Source organism: Pseudochaenichthys georgianus, chromosome 23 (assembly GCF_902827115.2).
Source record: "Pseudochaenichthys georgianus chromosome 23, fPseGeo1.2, whole genome shotgun sequence".
Lineage (NCBI taxonomy): Eukaryota > Metazoa > Chordata > Actinopteri > Perciformes > Channichthyidae > Pseudochaenichthys > Pseudochaenichthys georgianus.
This window is the reverse complement of record NC_047525.1, coordinates 16,147,865-16,165,626: the sequence shown is the minus strand read 5'-3', so window position 1 is coordinate 16,165,626 and position 17,762 is coordinate 16,147,865. Positions and strand designations below refer to the sequence as shown.

The 17,762-nt window shown below is 40.4% G+C and overlaps 1 protein-coding gene across 1 annotated transcript in view; it reads right to left on the bottom strand.

The window, feature by feature from the left end:
* Positions 1–17,074, bottom strand: part of ano2b (anoctamin 2b) — a 61,422-nt gene extending 44,348 nt beyond the window's left edge. Inside the window, exons 1-6 of the mRNA XM_034075262.2 lie at positions 16,763–17,074; positions 13,761–14,147; positions 1,804–1,902; positions 1,401–1,552; positions 645–699; positions 494–545 (exon numbers count right to left, since the gene is read on the bottom strand). Of these exons, the coding sequence (XP_033931153.1) occupies positions 494–545; positions 645–699; positions 1,401–1,552; positions 1,804–1,902; positions 13,761–14,147; positions 16,763–16,795 (778 nt within the window). The 5' untranslated portion in view covers positions 16,796–17,074. The remainder of the gene's footprint in view (positions 1–493; positions 546–644; positions 700–1,400; positions 1,553–1,803; positions 1,903–13,760; positions 14,148–16,762) is intronic.
* Between the last annotated feature and the right edge of the window lie 688 nt (positions 17,075–17,762).

Below are 17,762 nucleotides of genomic sequence, written 5' to 3'. Positions count from 1 at the left end.
ACTCCCAGCAGGCATATCAATATCACCTCCCAGAGTTTCAGCACAACCTTGACCCGCTACTGACAGTTCGTGTCACCCTGGACAAGTGTTAGACTGCATCTGCTTTTACTTTGTTGAGGGCCAATACCAACATTTTTGACTTGACCACTTTGACTTGTATCGAGGATGGTGTAAAAGTATGAACCTGTGATCGGCCTCAGAACATTTTACTAGAAGGGCTTATAAAGCATTTCATTAAGTCAAAGCCGGTTTTAGACTCCAGTATTGTGATATATAACCTCTTCGGCGGACCTCTGCTATTTAAGAAAGTGACTTCCAAAAAACAAACGAGGCCGTTAAACTTCAAAAAGGGATTTAAGATGATGTTGCCCTAATTCCTGCTTCTTGCTAACCGAGTTGGACAGAATCATCAATTGATCTGTGCACCATTTCACCCCCGAATATCATTCATGTAATCACTGACAGCCACACAGACACACATGTTGGTCCTCACCTATGGTTTGACAGGTCCGTACACACACCGTCCGTCGCAGGATCTCATACACCTGAAACAGAATCACGAACATCAGGCGTGAGATCAAAGCTAATCGTCCGAAAACTTAAACAGAAAGGAGAATCGGATTCAAATTTGAATCAACACTTACTATTCGGCCCCGTGTGGCATTGTCAAAGAAAGTGTCTTTCGATGGGATGTTGTACCTAAAAGAAACAACGATTACTAATGTGAGCACTTTCTGTGTGTGTTCATCTTTGTATTTATATAGTGTATCACATGCAAACATATCAGGAAGAGTCTTTCATTAAACAGTGGAGTGGAGTAACTGGTTCTTATTTTCTCAAATCAAACTGCTTGCCATTACACAAAGGCTTTAGCGTTAAACTGCAGGGTGCATTTTGGAATGGAATACAATTTAGTTTGTATTACTTAGTACATGTACAGTATGTTAACTAACAATGCAATGAATTAAACTTCTATGTTTTTAAGATAGTTAATGTGCCACTTCTATTAAAAAGTGACGCAGTGTTGCTTTATATTTGTGTGATTTCTGCTTATCTTTGAAAAACCTGAGTTCTGCGGTTTCAAACAACAAAGGATAATAATAATAATAATAATAATAATAATAATAATAATAATACATTGCATTTCGAATGCGCTTTTCCAGGTGCTCAAAGACGCTTTACAGTGGTGATAAAACATGATAAAATAGAATTGAAAAGTTATTAGAACAAGATAAAATAACATTTAAAAGTTATTAGAACAGCAATACAGCATAATTCACAGATTAAAAGCCAGTCTGAAGAGGTGTGTTTTGGTCAGTGTTTTGAAAGTGGGGGGGTCAGTGCAGTCTCTGATGTTTTGCAGGAGTGTGTGTGAGTGTGAGTGTGAGTGTGTTACTCACAGGTGGAGTTTGTCCCTGGAGAAGCAGTGTGTGAGGAACTTGGTGCATTCATGGTCCTGGTGTGGGACTTTGGGCTGGAAAGGCTGGTTCATTTTCCTCCACACTGTGCTCATCGTGGACCCGAAACCACTTTCCTCTTTAAGGTCATAACTCTGATGAAACACACGACACATAGTTTGTCTAGTTATTACAAATGCTGGTCATTAATGCCCAAAGTCTCTTGCTGCTCTGATGAAAAAGTATCTATTTAACATTAAATGGCCTTGTAGAGGCATCAGTCTCTGTGTTTCTGTAATATCACTATAGACAAAACAATAAAACATCAACAGATTGTGGCTGGTCCCAGAAACATAATATCTGTGACTTACTGCTAAGAAAATGTAAGCTGGTAATGAGCTCTCACCGTCTTTGTGGGGACTTTAATCCTGAGAAACTCAGCCTCTCGACACAGTACGGGCCAGGGGGCATGGACACGAGTGAAGCTGTGGCCCTGGGTCTTCAACTGAAAAACAAGAAAAGGATCTGAAACCTTGAGGAACGTAAAATAACATCTCTCCCCCGTCTCATGGTCGGATTCATGTGGGTTAAAGTTAATGCTAAAGTGTAAAAAAAAGCATTTTTTATACAGCAGAAGTTCATGGTTTGGGATATATTACCAGACCATCTGGCAGGGCTGCTTTGCAATGCAGTATAAAGTTGACAGGCCTCATTATGAGCTGGACTTGCCCCTCAGCTGCTGTTGCCTCAAGACCTCCAAACAGGCTTATTGAGCTGCAACTTCATTTATTTGTTCAGACCATATTCCAAAATCCAAGTTATAAGTGTTTCCCCTGGTGAGTGAGTGGCTAAGCTTCTATTTTTTAAATTATTTTTCCAAATAATACCTGCAAAATTGTTGATTGCCTTTGTTTCAGATATATTTTTTAGCAATAAAAGTCTATTGTTTGTGTCTTTGATTATGAAGTAGTAAAATCAATAAATGCTGTTTAATTTAAAAGTAACTGATTTATTTACATCACTTGTTACTTGTTAGACGCTAAAAAAAGTCCTGAGAGTCGAACACAGAGAATTTCTCTCAGTCATGCACAGATTGAGAAAACAAGGAGAGGTGAAAAAGTAAAGTAAGTGCACATAAATTAAGTAAAGTAAAGCGGTAGGGGAACATTGAAATTAGACTTTCTGAAGCAGGCACAGCCAATCTTTGCCATACGCTGGTTCCATTGAAACACTTTGGCCAGCAGCATAACATGACTGGTATACAGGATATACAATATAGATGTAGCTACTGGTCCCAAAGCAAAGCCTGGAGCGGTTCTCTTCACTGCTTTGTTATCGCAGCCTGTTTCTGACACATTTGAAAAACTGTTATGTTCCTGTGATCACTTCCACCAAACATATATCATTTTCTGTATTTCAAATACAATCCTGACTCATCTAGCTTGTTTCGCTAATGAATCATTCACAATGCACACTCTGTAATTATTATTTGACACTAACATGCATTAGCAAAATGAATAATAATGATCAGAACCAAACACCATCAGAAGGTATGTGACTGACTCTGAGTAGCATTGAATTAACAAACCCATATCTAAAAAACTAAAATGTTAATGTAAAGGAATTCAAGGGAATTAAAGTGCTGATCCAAAAGCGATACAGCAGCCGTTATGGAGATGCGTGCGGTGTGGGTGAGAGTGTAAGGGGAAATGAAAAGGGAGACAGCAGGGGACGATAGCCAGGTAACTTTACCCTCCACAGACCCCCATCAGCTTCTGCCAGAGGGGGGGGGGGTGAAAAGAGAAAGGTGGCATGGTAAACAATGGGAACCTGAAACCACTCTCTTTCTCCTCTCTCGACTCCTACTCTCCTGAGATCTTTCACTCCCCCTCCTCACATATATTGCTGCACCTTCTGCTCCCCGCCCACACCGACTCACTGACTGATTGACTGACTGGCTGACTCACTGACTGTCACTCTTACTCCTCTTATATTTCATTATCTGTCCTTCACTCACATCCACACTGTCCTTTGTCCTGCTGAGGGACACAGTGGAGCCACTTCACCTGAAATGTTATTACGTTTCCCGAGGAAAAAGCTTACCGGTGTTACACGATGTTAGCGGTTAAACCAGACTGACGTTACACAATGCTACACAATGTAATCAGTGTTATTACATAGTTATACGTGTATAACTTGGGTTACACACAGTTACCGGGGTTACATGATGTGACCGGGGTTACGGGATGTTACCAGGGTTACAGATTGTGACCCGATGTTAGTGTTGTTACTTTGTTACATGATGTTAGTTGTGCAACAGGCCTGTTTGGGCAGGCGTTTGGGTAACTTGTGTGCTTTTATTCTATGTATTCTATGTTTTTCTTGTGTTTTTCTTGTGTTTTTCTTGTGTTTTTCACAATGTATTGTGTTTTTAGCACTTCTTCAATCGTATGATGTTTTAATGCTTTGTCAAGCACTTTGTGACTGTGTCTGTGAAAAGCGCTTTATGAATAAATTGTACTTACTTACTTACTTACTTACTTAACCGTGGTTACATGTTGTTACAAGTATAATATGATGTTACCAGTGTTACCAAACAATGTTACCATAGTAACCATGGTTACATAATCGTTATCGGTGTTGCAATTTTTTTCTAGTTTTTGCTAAAGTGTATCACACAAGAATTACTCTAAGTTATATTACACTTCCTTTCAGCCCTGCCTGCCTTTCCCCTTTCTTACGCCTGAAGGACATGGACAGGTCTCGTTATATTATCATCGGCCCCTCCAACATCTGCAATCCCGCAAAATCTATTTTTTCCTCAGACTCTTACCAGGTGCCAGAATTGATTACGGAATTAAGAAATTAGCAATGACTCATGGATGTTATATTTAAATGCGACAGCTACCTCATCCTTTACTTTCACAATTACACTTTCTCTTCATCATCATTTAGCTATACCTCCAACCACATTCATTTTATACTACCATCGCTCACTTTCATTTCTTAGCTCTCTCGCCCTCTTTTCCTTCCTCCTCCTCCCTCTACCCCTCCCCTCCTTCCCTTTTTCATCTCGCCATCAAAAAGAAGGGGATATAAATACCTTAAAGCCTGGAGAAGGTTAATTAGTAGAGAGATTTCCAATTAGCTCTTTATCTCTGTAGGGGGGTAAGTAGGACGCAGCCGGTGGCATCTTTGGATGGGAGGGGTCAAAGAATATGAGAAGGTGATCGATTAGGCGATTGGCTGGCTAGGTAGATAGTGAAGCGGTGGGGAAAGAGGAGTGAGGATGGAGAAAATGAAAGGAAGATAAAGATACGTGAGGGGAGTACACAGAGAACGACTCAGACAAAGACAGAGAGACAAAGAGAAACAGCATGGATAGTTATTAGAGTCATTGAATTAGGTTAAAAGCTGCGGGGGCTGACATCACAGTAGCTCCTTAGAACTGCAGGGATTAACCTGAATACACTGACGACAGGCTACCTGTGGCCTCACACTTCTTAAAAGCTACTTTAACATGGGGAGCAGCTACAGGTTTCAGCTGCAGAGCTGTATCATCAAGTACATGACATGACAATGAAGTGTAAAGAAAAAAAAGGAGAGTATCAAAATGCTAACGTTATACTATAAACTAACTACAGCCGAGTACAGCAGGGTTGCACGACTTCAATGTCACGCTAACTTAAGATCGATATTCAAAAATACAGATTCAAAATTGTTGAAGCGTTTGTTTTAACAGTTTGCAAGAGCGCTGGTCCTTGCTTTCAAGCATAACAGGGGAAAACAAACTTAGCGGGAGTGTTTACGTGTTCGGCGTAATGACGTACAACGTCCTCGACAACTTCTGGAGTCCTATTCAGCCACTTGTTAACAACCATCGTTTTTCAGACACGTAAACTCTTCAAAAATCACCAGTGGGTTCACTGCTGATGTATTTCATGTCGTAGAACAAAACGTGACCCGTCTCTTAAATTTGTGTCAACCACAGACTTTATTTCGAGCTATTTTCCAAAATCCTATTGAGAAATCCCATTGACTCTGAGACAAGGGAACCGGTAGTGGTAAAATGCTAACTCACTTCCGGGTTTTAGGACTCGTTCCTGCACCACTCTATTGTGGTATTACAATTCTTAAACCCTTGCAACACGACTCTGGGCCTCCAGATGGATCCAACATTAGGGACCCCTAGACTAGAGTACGGATGTATTGCTCCATCCAACACATCCTCACTCCCAGGTCAGCCTATGTTGACGTTATGTCAAGGTCCCCTGTGTCGGCTTTTTCCAACGCAAGGGGGGGGGGGGGGGCCTTAGCGTACATTTTCAACTTTCCAGGATGTCCATAGACTTCTATATAGCTCCCTAAACGTATGTTGTAGACGACTTGAGATCGCGAGCGAATGCTACCCGCAGATCCATTCTCACAGCGTTTATCAACCTTTTTCTTACTCAATATCAAGCCACACTTATTGTTTTTACTTCTTTATTTTAAATGAATAATGTAGGACTTTTGTTGCCGTCAGTTATGGTGAGAGTAGGGGCTCAGAAAACTGAAATCTGTATTGTTTCATCGTTTTTTCCTTCTAATTTTGTATTCTTTTCTAAACCACACACTGTTATTTACTCAACAATAACACATAATTATCCTTGTGTTTATTTATTTGTCTGATTAATAAACACAAGTTGTAGTCCGTCAGGACCGAGGGTCGGAGCAGCTCATAGTAGTTGCTTTAGAGAATTTTACACCCGGAAGTAAGTATTCTCTCCGCTTCGCTTGACAAACCCCGTGATAGTCCTCAAGCTCTGTGATTGGATGTTTGAGTGTGAGCCGAGGGTTACGCCGAGCGTCGAACAGCACTTTGAAATGGGATGGAACCACGGCAGACTGTCCAAAACTGGATTTGCAAATATGGCAGTAGCCATCGATCATCAAGATAAGATATACTTTATTGATCCCAAGTTGGAAACATTTGCGTTACATCAGCATGTGTAAGAGTTGTAAATATGCAGTGGTGTTTATTTGTAAATCATTAGTATAATCACACAAATTCTGTGTTTTATATTTAATTATTCTGTGTTCTTTATTTATTGAATATTCAATGCCTGACAAGGTGTCGCAGGATCCTGAACAGCGCATTACAAGACATCTATCAATATGTGTGTGTACCTCCACCATTAAACTGTCGTATTCTGCACATTTCTTATACTATCTACATACATCTTATAAGAGTATAATACATATGTATAATATCAGTTAAAATAGGTGCTTAAACATACAGTAGTTAACATTGCAGGAAAGCAATATATTAGTACTTTGTCAGGCTTAATATTTATACCCCCAAACCTTTTTTCTTATTCAAAATAAGACCTTAACCTAAAGTATTCTTTACTGTTTAAATAAAGCCTTATTAGTTTGTCTGTCTGTGTCTCCTATTAATATCTAATAATAAAAATAATAAATTTCAATAACGTGCTTTAACCACCAGGTGTCCCTTTCTATCAGCTGTGCACAGTTATGGTGTAAATATACCAATATACCAATTGGATCAAATATAAAAGTCAGCCGAATTAGTATTGATACTGCAAGGAGGCGTATATTGTGAAGAGAAATTGAAGATTTTATTTAATTGATATATTTATGATCCACGTCACATATTCAGTTTCGGCGGCAGTTATTCCAGTTTGTCTAGAAGTCTTCTCATCAGGGCTCTATAAATAGCGAACTACGGCAGATGTGTAATATTTAATGCAGCCGAACCGTGTATTACAATGCCGTTATGTGATTACCTCCAAAGTTTTTTTTGCGGATTTCACATCAACAGGAAGTCCGGTTAACTAAAATGTCCGTCCGGAACAATACCCCAACCCATAGATCCGTGGGTGAATAATGTCAATCACCAATACACATCCCTTCACATTTAAATTTACATTTACATTAAAGTATTTCGTGAGGCCTTCTAAAATGTTTTTAAATATAATTAGGGTTTTGCCTGGCAACGCAATCGCACAAAGGCACGTCCATTAATTCCACAACCACACACATGGATTAACATCGATTTAATACATTAATGTAGCCTTTGTTTCTGCTAAAAGAGGTGTCGACCAGCTGGGGCAACAAGAAAATCGGCGAAATCGAGTGTAACTATTAAAAAATAAATCATTATTATATTAATATTGACAATAACAACCGACCTTCGGTGTAGCATTTTCCGGGGAGCGTTCTCATGGCGTCTATTATCAACGCTATGGGAGGTCTATGAAGGTCTATGGGACGCCCTGCCCATTGAAAACTGACTCTCAAGGGGTACCCTGTGCGTAATAGTGTGACGGGGAGGGGCCCTGACCGACCGTCAACATGTGATGGGTTGGGAGTGAGAACCTTATCAAAACACTTAATCCTGCTCACTCCGTCTCTCAGGCCCAACCAGACTTGAGCTCCTTGAATTAACATCTTGCTCTGATTTAATTAAGTGTTCTGTAAGGGGATGTCCCTAAGAGATCGAAGGTCAGCTCATTAATCCCCAGACACTACCAACAAGTTTTACATTAACACACTTTTTTCCCCCCAGCATCCAATTAATCTGAAGTCAAACAGGTTGGACACAAGCAGTATGTTTAAATTGAATTCGAAAATATGACTTATCAAACTCACTTGATAAATAACCTATACACATGTTTATTGTGTGTTTAACATGATGTGGCTTACTATGTACAAAATTAATGTAATTATGCAGGAGAACACATGTTGAACTTAATCTCTATGTAAATGTTGCACATAATGAATTACTCACTTTATAATCCTGCATTGGCATTGCTATGCTAAACACTGCTTAAATACTGACTCTGGAAAGTCCAAGTGGCAAATGTGATTTTTACACGAATCATTTGGATTATTTCTGAGCCATCAAGTCCCTCAAACTGTCGGAAAAAATCACATGGTTATGTATTGCTGCCACGGTGGCCGGTTGTCATGATCTTTGTTGTGAAAAACAGCCATACCATTGTGCTGCTTTGCTGAATGGTTCCTTGATTCACTCATTCGTATTTTCATATATTTCATGAACTGCTGTGAGATAGAAAACAAAACTCAGGAGTTGAACATGCTAAATAGTTGAAAATGCTAAATAGCACGTTCGACTAATAGCAGGCCCACAGACAGTGTTAACCAAGCTCTTTGACTGACCATAATCCCTAAAAACAATTAGCACAATGTTCATTATAATCTTTTGTCGCACATTTAATTCCACCCTCTCTAAATTGAGATAAGGATATTGGCTGAACTGAACAGTTGATCTACTCCTCAATTCACGAGATGATATATCAGTCACTAATCTTGTGCTGTTTTGGCTCTGTGGCCACACTGTCAGCAATCTGATTAATACTAGCCGACCGCGTACACTGGCCAACTGGCTGCCAGCCAGCACACACACACACACACACACACATGTCCACACAGTCACATGTATTTATTAAATAGGTTTCACACACACACAGCGAACCCCAATACTATTCATTGGGATGAAACTGTAAAAGATCGTAGACAGTGTTGTTTATTGGTAACCACACAGCTGCTCCTGTTTCTAATTCTTATCAGGGATGTATCGATTCACAGAACTGCAAGAGCATCTGATGCCGCTTCCCACAGCTGACGCCACAAACTCGATTTTCTAAATAATTCCTTTAGTGTCGGAGCCAAAGTGCAGCGGTACTTCATTTAACGAAAAATTGAACTTTACAATAACTTCATTTGTACAACTGTATGGCAGAGACCCACGACAAGGACACAGACTGTGTGTTCTGCAAGGCACGAGTAAACACACACCCAAACACACAATTGAAGCGAAGCGATTTGTACATGTCAAAACAAAGTAAATCGTATCAGGCTTAATTATTTAATTGATGCTAAGAGGTCAGCCGCACAGACTGTATTGGCTACAGCGACCATAAATCTGTCAGCCCTCATGAGAGCGGCAGAGCTTTGTGTGGATTCTGGCATCGAAACAGAATCACGGTCATATGAATGAGACATTTAAAACAGAAACGACATGAAAAAAAGATTGGAAGTATCTAAATGACAATTAGCAAACTGCAGTCGAGCAGAGTCATAGTCACTAAATATAGAAATATATAATTAATCATACATAACAGTTCTGAAAAGACCAAACTTTTTTTCAACTTATTAGAGGAAGTCGTTAAAGTAAAGCCGAGTTCAGATCCAATGCTAAGAGAAAGTGCTTATTTCAGTTTTTGTGCATACAGAACAATCACTGTATTGTTGTGCGGTACACATTGTTGGTTGAAGGTTTCATGTTTTACGGCAGGTGTTTCTGGATGAGGGAACAAGGCTGAATGACTCACCATATGTTGTTCTACATTGCTCAGGTTTGCACGTTTAGTGCAGCCCGCACTGACTTGTGCATTTCTGCCATGGATTATACTGGTTTCTGACTGAAAAAACTCTCACTGTCTAAAACTCTTTTACAGCTACAGAGGGTTTGATAGAATTATACAATGGTCCGTTTTTTTAATAATGTAGTTATTCCTGTCAAAAGATCTTCTACTGTTTCTGTCTGTTTTGTTGATTTTAAACGTGTTATTTGTCATGGTTTGGTAGTAGGTCAGGACCCAAAAGCAGTACAAAAATAAGGAATCAAGTGAAAAAGCGAGCTTTCATAAAAAGAAAAGCTGATAACAACAGAAAAACGGCAGGAACAGGCACGAGCAACACAACTAAAAGGAGCATACAAAATGCTCTCTCTCTCTCTCTCTCTCTCTCTCTCTCCACAAGTGAGAATATAAAGAACAAAATAATAACTTGTTCTCACACAACAAATGTCAACTGTACATACAGTTGCAAGAAAAAGTATGTGAACCCCTAGGCTAAAGACTTCTTCAAGAGCTAATTGGAGTCAGAAGTCAGCCAGCCTGGAGTCCAATCAATGAGGCGAGATTGGAGGTGTTGGTTAAGCTGCCCTGCCCTATAAAAAATACACACCAGTCTTGAATTTGCTATTCTTAAGAAGCATTGCCAGATGTGAACCATGCCTCGCACAGAAGAGCTCTCAGAAGACCTACCATTAAGAATTGTTGACTTGCATAAAGCTGGAAAGGGTTACAAAAGTATCTCTGAAAGCCTTGATGTTCATCAGTCCACAGTAAGACAAGTTGTCTATAAATGGAGAAAGTTCAGCACTGTTGCTACTCTCCCTAGGAGTGGCCGTCCTGTAAAGATGAGTGCAAGAGCACAGCGCAGAATGCTCAATGACGTGAAGAAGAATCCTAGAGTGTCAGCGAGAGACTTAAAGAAATCTCTGGCACATGCTAACATCTCTGTTGACGAATCTACGATACGTAAAACACTGAACAAGAATGGAGTTCATGGGAGGACACCACGGAGGAAGCCACTGCTGTCCAGAAAAAACATTGCTGCACGTTTGAAGTTTGCAAAAGAGCACCTGGATGTTCCACAGCACTACTGGCAACATATTCTGTGGACAGATGAAACCAAAGCTGAGTTGTTTGGAAGGAACACACAACGCTATGTGTGGAGAATCCAAAGGGTTCACATACCTTTTCTTGCAACTGTACATGTCATTTCCTATACCAAAGTTTGAATGTAGGCCTCCAGCAACAACCTACATGGTAACAGAAAATGTCCTATTGGGAATTCAGTTCCACAATAATAATGAAACCTCCAGGAGCAGAAGAGCCTACGGGCTAATAGCTCATTTTCAGTCTGCTGATGTTCGCTATTGCCATTTATGTGGTGGCAAAGTAAAAAAGAAAAGAAAAAAGATAACAATTAAGGACAAGTGTGTGTGCTTTTTCAGCTTTTGACCTTGGTCACAGCCTTCTCTCCATCCTTTGAACAAAGGCCTTCTTCCTGAGTCACTTCTCTCCTCCATCACAGCGTTGTGACTGTGCATATCACGTTTGCGTTGCTGGCGGAGCCTGTGCTTGTGCTCGGTTGATGACTGTCCGCTGGTAATATTCTCCTCTGTACCTCTCTTCCGAATACCTCCCGTTTTGAGCCACGTTTTTAACATCATTCAGCTTTCTTCTTTCTTTAGCTTGCTTGCATCGTTCGCTAATCGTTCGCGGGTAGTATGGTCGTCATTAGTAACGCCAGAATTACATTTAAAATGTTTTTGTTTCTAAATCTATAAACAACAATAGCCTATTAGAATTTATTTAAAACACAGTTTCAATTATCCCAATCTTATTTTCATTCGTTTTGATAGTATGATTTATTTTTTAATTAATGTTATTCAATCAAGCCTCAAACTGATGGCACTTGTCCCTATAGCCTGTTTTAAATGGAAGTTGTCTGAGGTCCTTACCACCAGCTGCTCTTGCAGTAATAAGTACTGTACCTTACTGTCCCAAATGTGCACAATGTAGTAACTGTTTTTCGTCTTTTTGTTTACTTAGTTGTGTTTTCTGTATTTTACATGTCTGTGTTATGTAAGAACGTGTAACGTTGCTGCCTTCTTGGCCAGGTAAAAAAAAAAAGATTATTTTATATTCTATATATTCTCTATTTTTTATATGTCAGATTCCTCTGCCTACCACTAGCGGGAGCTGGCATACTGCCAGTGGTACGCGTACCACAGGTTGAGAACCACTGCCTTAGAGTGACACTGTGATGTGTGCGTGTGATTCACGCGACATTATTTTGGTTTATTTTGATGTCGTTCTAATAAGTGTTGTGCAACAAGGTGCAGAATGCTGCCTTTATGAGTGTGACAACTGAACCTTAAACATTGGGGTAGGTAATTTTGGAGAAACCAGCTTGAGTGCGCTAGAATTTGAAAATACACAACTGGAAAAAAATCTGCCACTTCCTTACAGAGCCCCTCCTCCAACACGAACGAACGCGCACATGACCAATGAGGGCACGAGATAAGTTTGTGCACAGATGGAAGGCTGACAGGCAGGTAGGCCATCTAGTTACTTTAGCCGGGCTGGCTAAAATGATTGGTTGTACTTTTTACAGTGCTACGGCTTCCAGAGATGACGTTTTTTTATGGATTTTTTGTCAAAGCACTTCAGATATTCATTGCTATCGGGATGTTAAGAGCATTCCATGGAATATAACAAAAAGTGTATCTCGAGCCGGTTTCTCAAACTTCCCTACCCCACCTTTAAGTGTGAAATGGAGAATTGCTCTTTAGACAAATTGACGCAGAAATAATTCATAGTTGTGGATGAGGAGAATTGTTTTGTTTGTGTGCTTTAGTCAGCCGACTCAGTTTCTATTGAGTTGTATTTGTTTTGTTGACTTCTGCCCCGTAATAGCTGAAGATACAGGGGAATATGTTATCGTGCTTTTTGCCAAGATTCTGCCTGCACTGTGTGCTCTCGAAAGCTCACTCACATGTTTATGTGGTGTTGACTGTTATTTTGTCGAGGTGATTAAGGCAGGCAGAGCAGCATGGTACATTAAGCGTAAAAGGGAATTGCAAGTTTAATAGAAACCTCATCGTGACTCTAAAAGCCACCTTAGATCCTCCACAACACATTGAGTCTCACCCACATCTTCTCTCTACTATCAGAGCCAAGTTCCCATGTAGGCGCTCACCTCAAATAGCTCAAGACTGAGTTACATCAGATCCTGTGTCGGGGTTTAGAAATCCAGTAGAGTCAGTAAAAACTGTAGCATCAAGTCTGTGCATCAAATCAAAGGCTGCTCGTTAATGTCTGAAGTTATATTACAAGTTTTGTGACCAAACAGACACTAATTGTCATCTTCATTAAAGATCTCCTATCATGCTATTTTTAGGCATATATTATGGGTCTCAGATATATCAAAATATATAAAAAACATGGCATATACCTAGCCAAATGCTGCCATGATGAAACGCCATATCATGTTCAAAACCACATCAAGGATTCTTTCTGAAACAGCTCAAATGCTTTTTCTCTTGCGGGTTTACCACAAGGTGAGTTCCTTTTTTTATTTCCTGCTTTTTTCCATACTCTCTCCAGTACAGGTTAGCTGTGAGTGTTAGCAATGCTTGCTAATGTAAACAAAGACCATATTACGTTCAAAACACGTCGCTCATTGTTTCTGATAGCGACGTTTCTGATAGGGCCGTGGGCGTAAAGCCAGACCACATTTCCGATATTACGTCATATTGGAAGCAAATCTGGATCAGCTCCGTTGCACCCCCGTTTTTAGAGATGTGGGTGCGGAGGAAACGAGAGAGGGTTTTGTTTTCTGACACTTTGTGAGTTCCCTTACACACCGGGGACACATATTTATGTATAAAAGACGTTAAAAAAAAGTGCATTTTGCATGATAGGGGACCTTTAAATCATAATTGTAAGATAGTAGGGGAGGACACACATGCAGGCTCACCTCTTTGTCTCTCTCTATCTCCAGGCCGGCCTCCTGCAGGCTGGCCTCGAACTCCTGTCTGATCAGATCCATCTCATGGTCAGCAGGCTCCGTCAGATCGTTTTCTCCTGCCCCCCCGAGCTCCACGAACACCTCGCCGACACTCGCCGCCTCCCTCCCCGGGCTGCTGCCTCCTCTTCCTGCAGCTGCATCGGAGCCCGCCGCAGAGGGAAAGTTGCCATTGGAAACAATGGATATCCTGTCTTGTGAAACTGAGTTGCTGGCAAAAGATCGCACAGAGCCGTGCCGTCGATGATGGAAGACCAGAACGTAGTCAACTTTCCGTCTGCCATCAGAGAAGCAAAGGCCTTCCTCGCTGCACTGAGGACTGGAAGCAGAACCCACCACCTGCAGGGGGAGAGATGTAAAAGTTAAAAACACAGAATTCAGCGCTGCTATAAAAACACACAGTAGCCAGTAAGTATGCAACAGTACAATAAAAATACACATGAAGCCATCTGTATTGTAAAGACACACATTATTCATTGCGTCATGAAGAACACAGTATGCAGCTGTACGTATTAAAAAAACACACTAATTCAATATTAGAGTACACAAACCACCGTCTCCATCATATCCAATCATTCTGCACGTCCTCACAATCAATTACACACATACACATGGTTTGAAGACCAAATATACAGCAGTTATGTAATAACTGTTTGAATGAACTTAAACATCTAGTGGCTTTTGGCAGGTTCTCAAAAACACTGAAGTGAGAACCTCCAGCAGCAGAGTGGGCAGTCAGCTCACCTTTGCCAGTTTTATTCTTTATTTAGACAGAGGGAGACTAAACATGGAGGACACAAGAGGGAACACTCTATAGGCTCTGGGCATGAGGAGAGAGCAGCTTTTACTTATCAGAAGGACAGCATTTCAATATGATGTTGTGCATCTGTGCTAAGTTCACAAACGGTGACCCTCCCGGATGTATAAGCCGCATAAACAAGTCGTGAACATTGACATACCGTCACCATTAGGTTGATACAGGGAACTTGTTAGCATACAGTTGTGCTCGCTCGTCAAGAAACCAGAGCCAGAAGCTACATACAGTTAGCATAGTTGTTTTTCTTGCTACCTGGCAAGGTTTAGCTCAGACTTTGGTCTCTCAACCTCCAGGAAAAATCTGTACAAATATCTGTCTCTTTAGCAGCTTAGTGCTCTGCTGTGTTGCCCAGCTCTTCTCTCACTGTGTCTGTAAGGTAGTGGACTGTGGCGTTTTTGTTAATATTGAATTGATGACAGGTGCTAAAATGCAAAAAAATCATGTTTAGACAAGAGAAAAATCTAACAATTAATCTGGATGCACAGTCTGTTGTAGAACAGTTTTTAAGGCCTCATTTTGGTTGATGTTGCTGGAATTGAAATCACTGCAATCCCATCATAACAAACACCAAACTTCTATAGTCAGTGGTATTTACATGTGGGATTTTTGGTGGATATTTTTGAGGGCACAATTCCAAACTGATAATTTTCAAAACAGATAAAATGGTGTGAAGTTAACGTGGTTCATTATAAGGTAAATATTGTGGAATTTTGGACCTGGCCCATGTAAAAAATTATAAAAGGTGTAACTACTTCCATCCAACAAGTGCAAGGAAGATATCAGAATGTGGATGCCTAAGAGTTCCAATCAGTCTAATTAAATAAAACCACCTTTGTGAATGGACCATGGTGGGGCCTTTAAATATTTTAGCTAATCTGGCTATAGAACTAACAGAGCATGTGGCTATATTAAATGACATCCAGATCTAAGATACATTTTACAGAGAGCCATGCCAAGTATGTGAGGGAAATCAGAGTTAGAATCCAACGAATCCAAGTTTACCAACTCAGGGCCAAATTCACTAAACCTGGAACACTCAGACAAAAAGTAACCATGAAATGCACCTTTAACTGCACTGGCAAGAAAAAAATAGTGTTTCGCTGCTCCTCTGCACTTATTTAAATTAGGTCATAGGCAGACATTTGGAGTATATTTGGCTCTTTTCCATGTAATTGAGCCTCGTTACAAAAACAATCCAATTAAAAGTTACAGTGGCATTATGAGCGTCTTCAAAGGGAACTGAAGTCATTTATAGACTGGACTAATGGACATTCATAATGTCTGCTCAAACTCATTTGTTTTTGGGGTGTCTGGTAGGGTAAGACAGCTGTGTCATGAAAAATGAAGCCTGGACTAATGTGCATTCATAATGTCTGCTCAAACTCATTTGTTTTTGGGGTGTCTGGTAGGGTAAGACAGCTGTGTCATGAAAAATGAAGCCTCTTCAACAGACACTAGCTGGCATGCCATAGTGTAAACTGCAACTTGTTTGCTAGCTAGCTTATCGAACTTCATTGACGTTTCTATTAACTGTATTTTACACAAACATTAAATCAAATTACAATATGATAACAATGTTACAACAACTTATAGTGATAACTGATTATATTTTGAATAGAATATACGTATCGGCTTTACAGTGCTTTATAGTGTTTTAGCTCACTGTAGCTCGCCGCCACACAACTTTAGTAGTTATTTTTGCAGCAGGCAGCTGCTTTAATATCCATTCAACGTTGTGGAAGGTTCTCAACACCTTCCTTCATCATTGATAATGACAGCCATAATGTACCCATTTAATCAACCACAACATAACTCAAAGAAACGAAAATATGTGCATTTCTCTGTATCCAATTCTGTCTGCATCTTTTCCCATTAGTCCAAATAAAGTGGTTTGGTCCCACTTGTATTGGAATTTGATTTGGTAACTCATTCAACTTGGTTGTAAATCTTTTTCAATCTCTCCTGTTTTCTGATTCCCTTACAGTAATTTAACGTGTAATTGGGTCAAACAACGGTAGTAAGTTACACCAACTCTCTCCGAACACTTTACTGTTAACCGCATGGCCAAATGTAAAGTGTGAGAGTGGGAGGATGACCAATACTCAGTGCAGGAAAGGATGGATACTGGTGTACTCACTGGGATCTTGTCTTCTGCTGGGGAGTTCGGCATGCTGGTGCGCTTTAAACACACACAGATTCAGAGGAAGAAGAAGGAGTGGAGAGGGAGTGAATGTTGGTGGTTTCCGCAGTAAAAAGCAGCTAGATGCACCATCACCACCTTCGTCCCCATAATGCCTAAACTCCAGCTGAGCTCCCCGCTGTTAGTCCACAGGTCTGCTGCAGCCGCGGCTCTGCGCAGCGCGGAGCATTGTTCCGTTGGAGAAGATGTGTCCGATTTCAGAGGCAGCGCATAATGTGAGCAGGCTGAGCGCGTGCTGCTGATACCATCTCTCCATCTCTCACACTGTGGGATCCGGAGCTGCCGCGCGCTTTGGCACGGAGCATACCACACTGTAAAAAGTGTCTTCAATAGTGTGGTGGTGGGGTGGTGAGGTGGTCTTGATGCTACAAAATGTCGTTCTGATTCCTTGTTGGCTTTATTTTTCCATACGCACATCTCTGTCACGGTTGTAAAAATCTATATTATGTTATGAGGGCTTTCGCCTGTTTATAGATGTGTTTCTGTTTATGAAACATATCATACATGTCACCTTCAGAAGTAGAATGGAAAAAATAGGTCCAACAACTTGCCCTCTCAAGGAGATTTTTTACTGTTTAAAAAAAAATATTACTCTATTTGAAAGAGTGACAGGTGACTGGTATTTTTTGCAGTGTAGAGAGAGGTAGCAGTCCACTGCTATTACTTGGAGAGAGACCTGAGTTTTCTGCTACGCCACAATCACAGAAGCAACTAGTGAAAATATATCTGAAGCATTGCTACATAAATGTGTCCCAGTTATATTTCTGTCTTCCTCTATTTATACCCAACAGAGATATAAACCATATCAAACCTACACTAATATCAGACTTATAATAGTATTTTCCCTGCAATAACATTAACCTTGAGCTCATGTTTTCACTTTTTGGTTTCAACGCTCCCAAACATCCGAGTTAACATTTATCTTTTGAAAGAGACC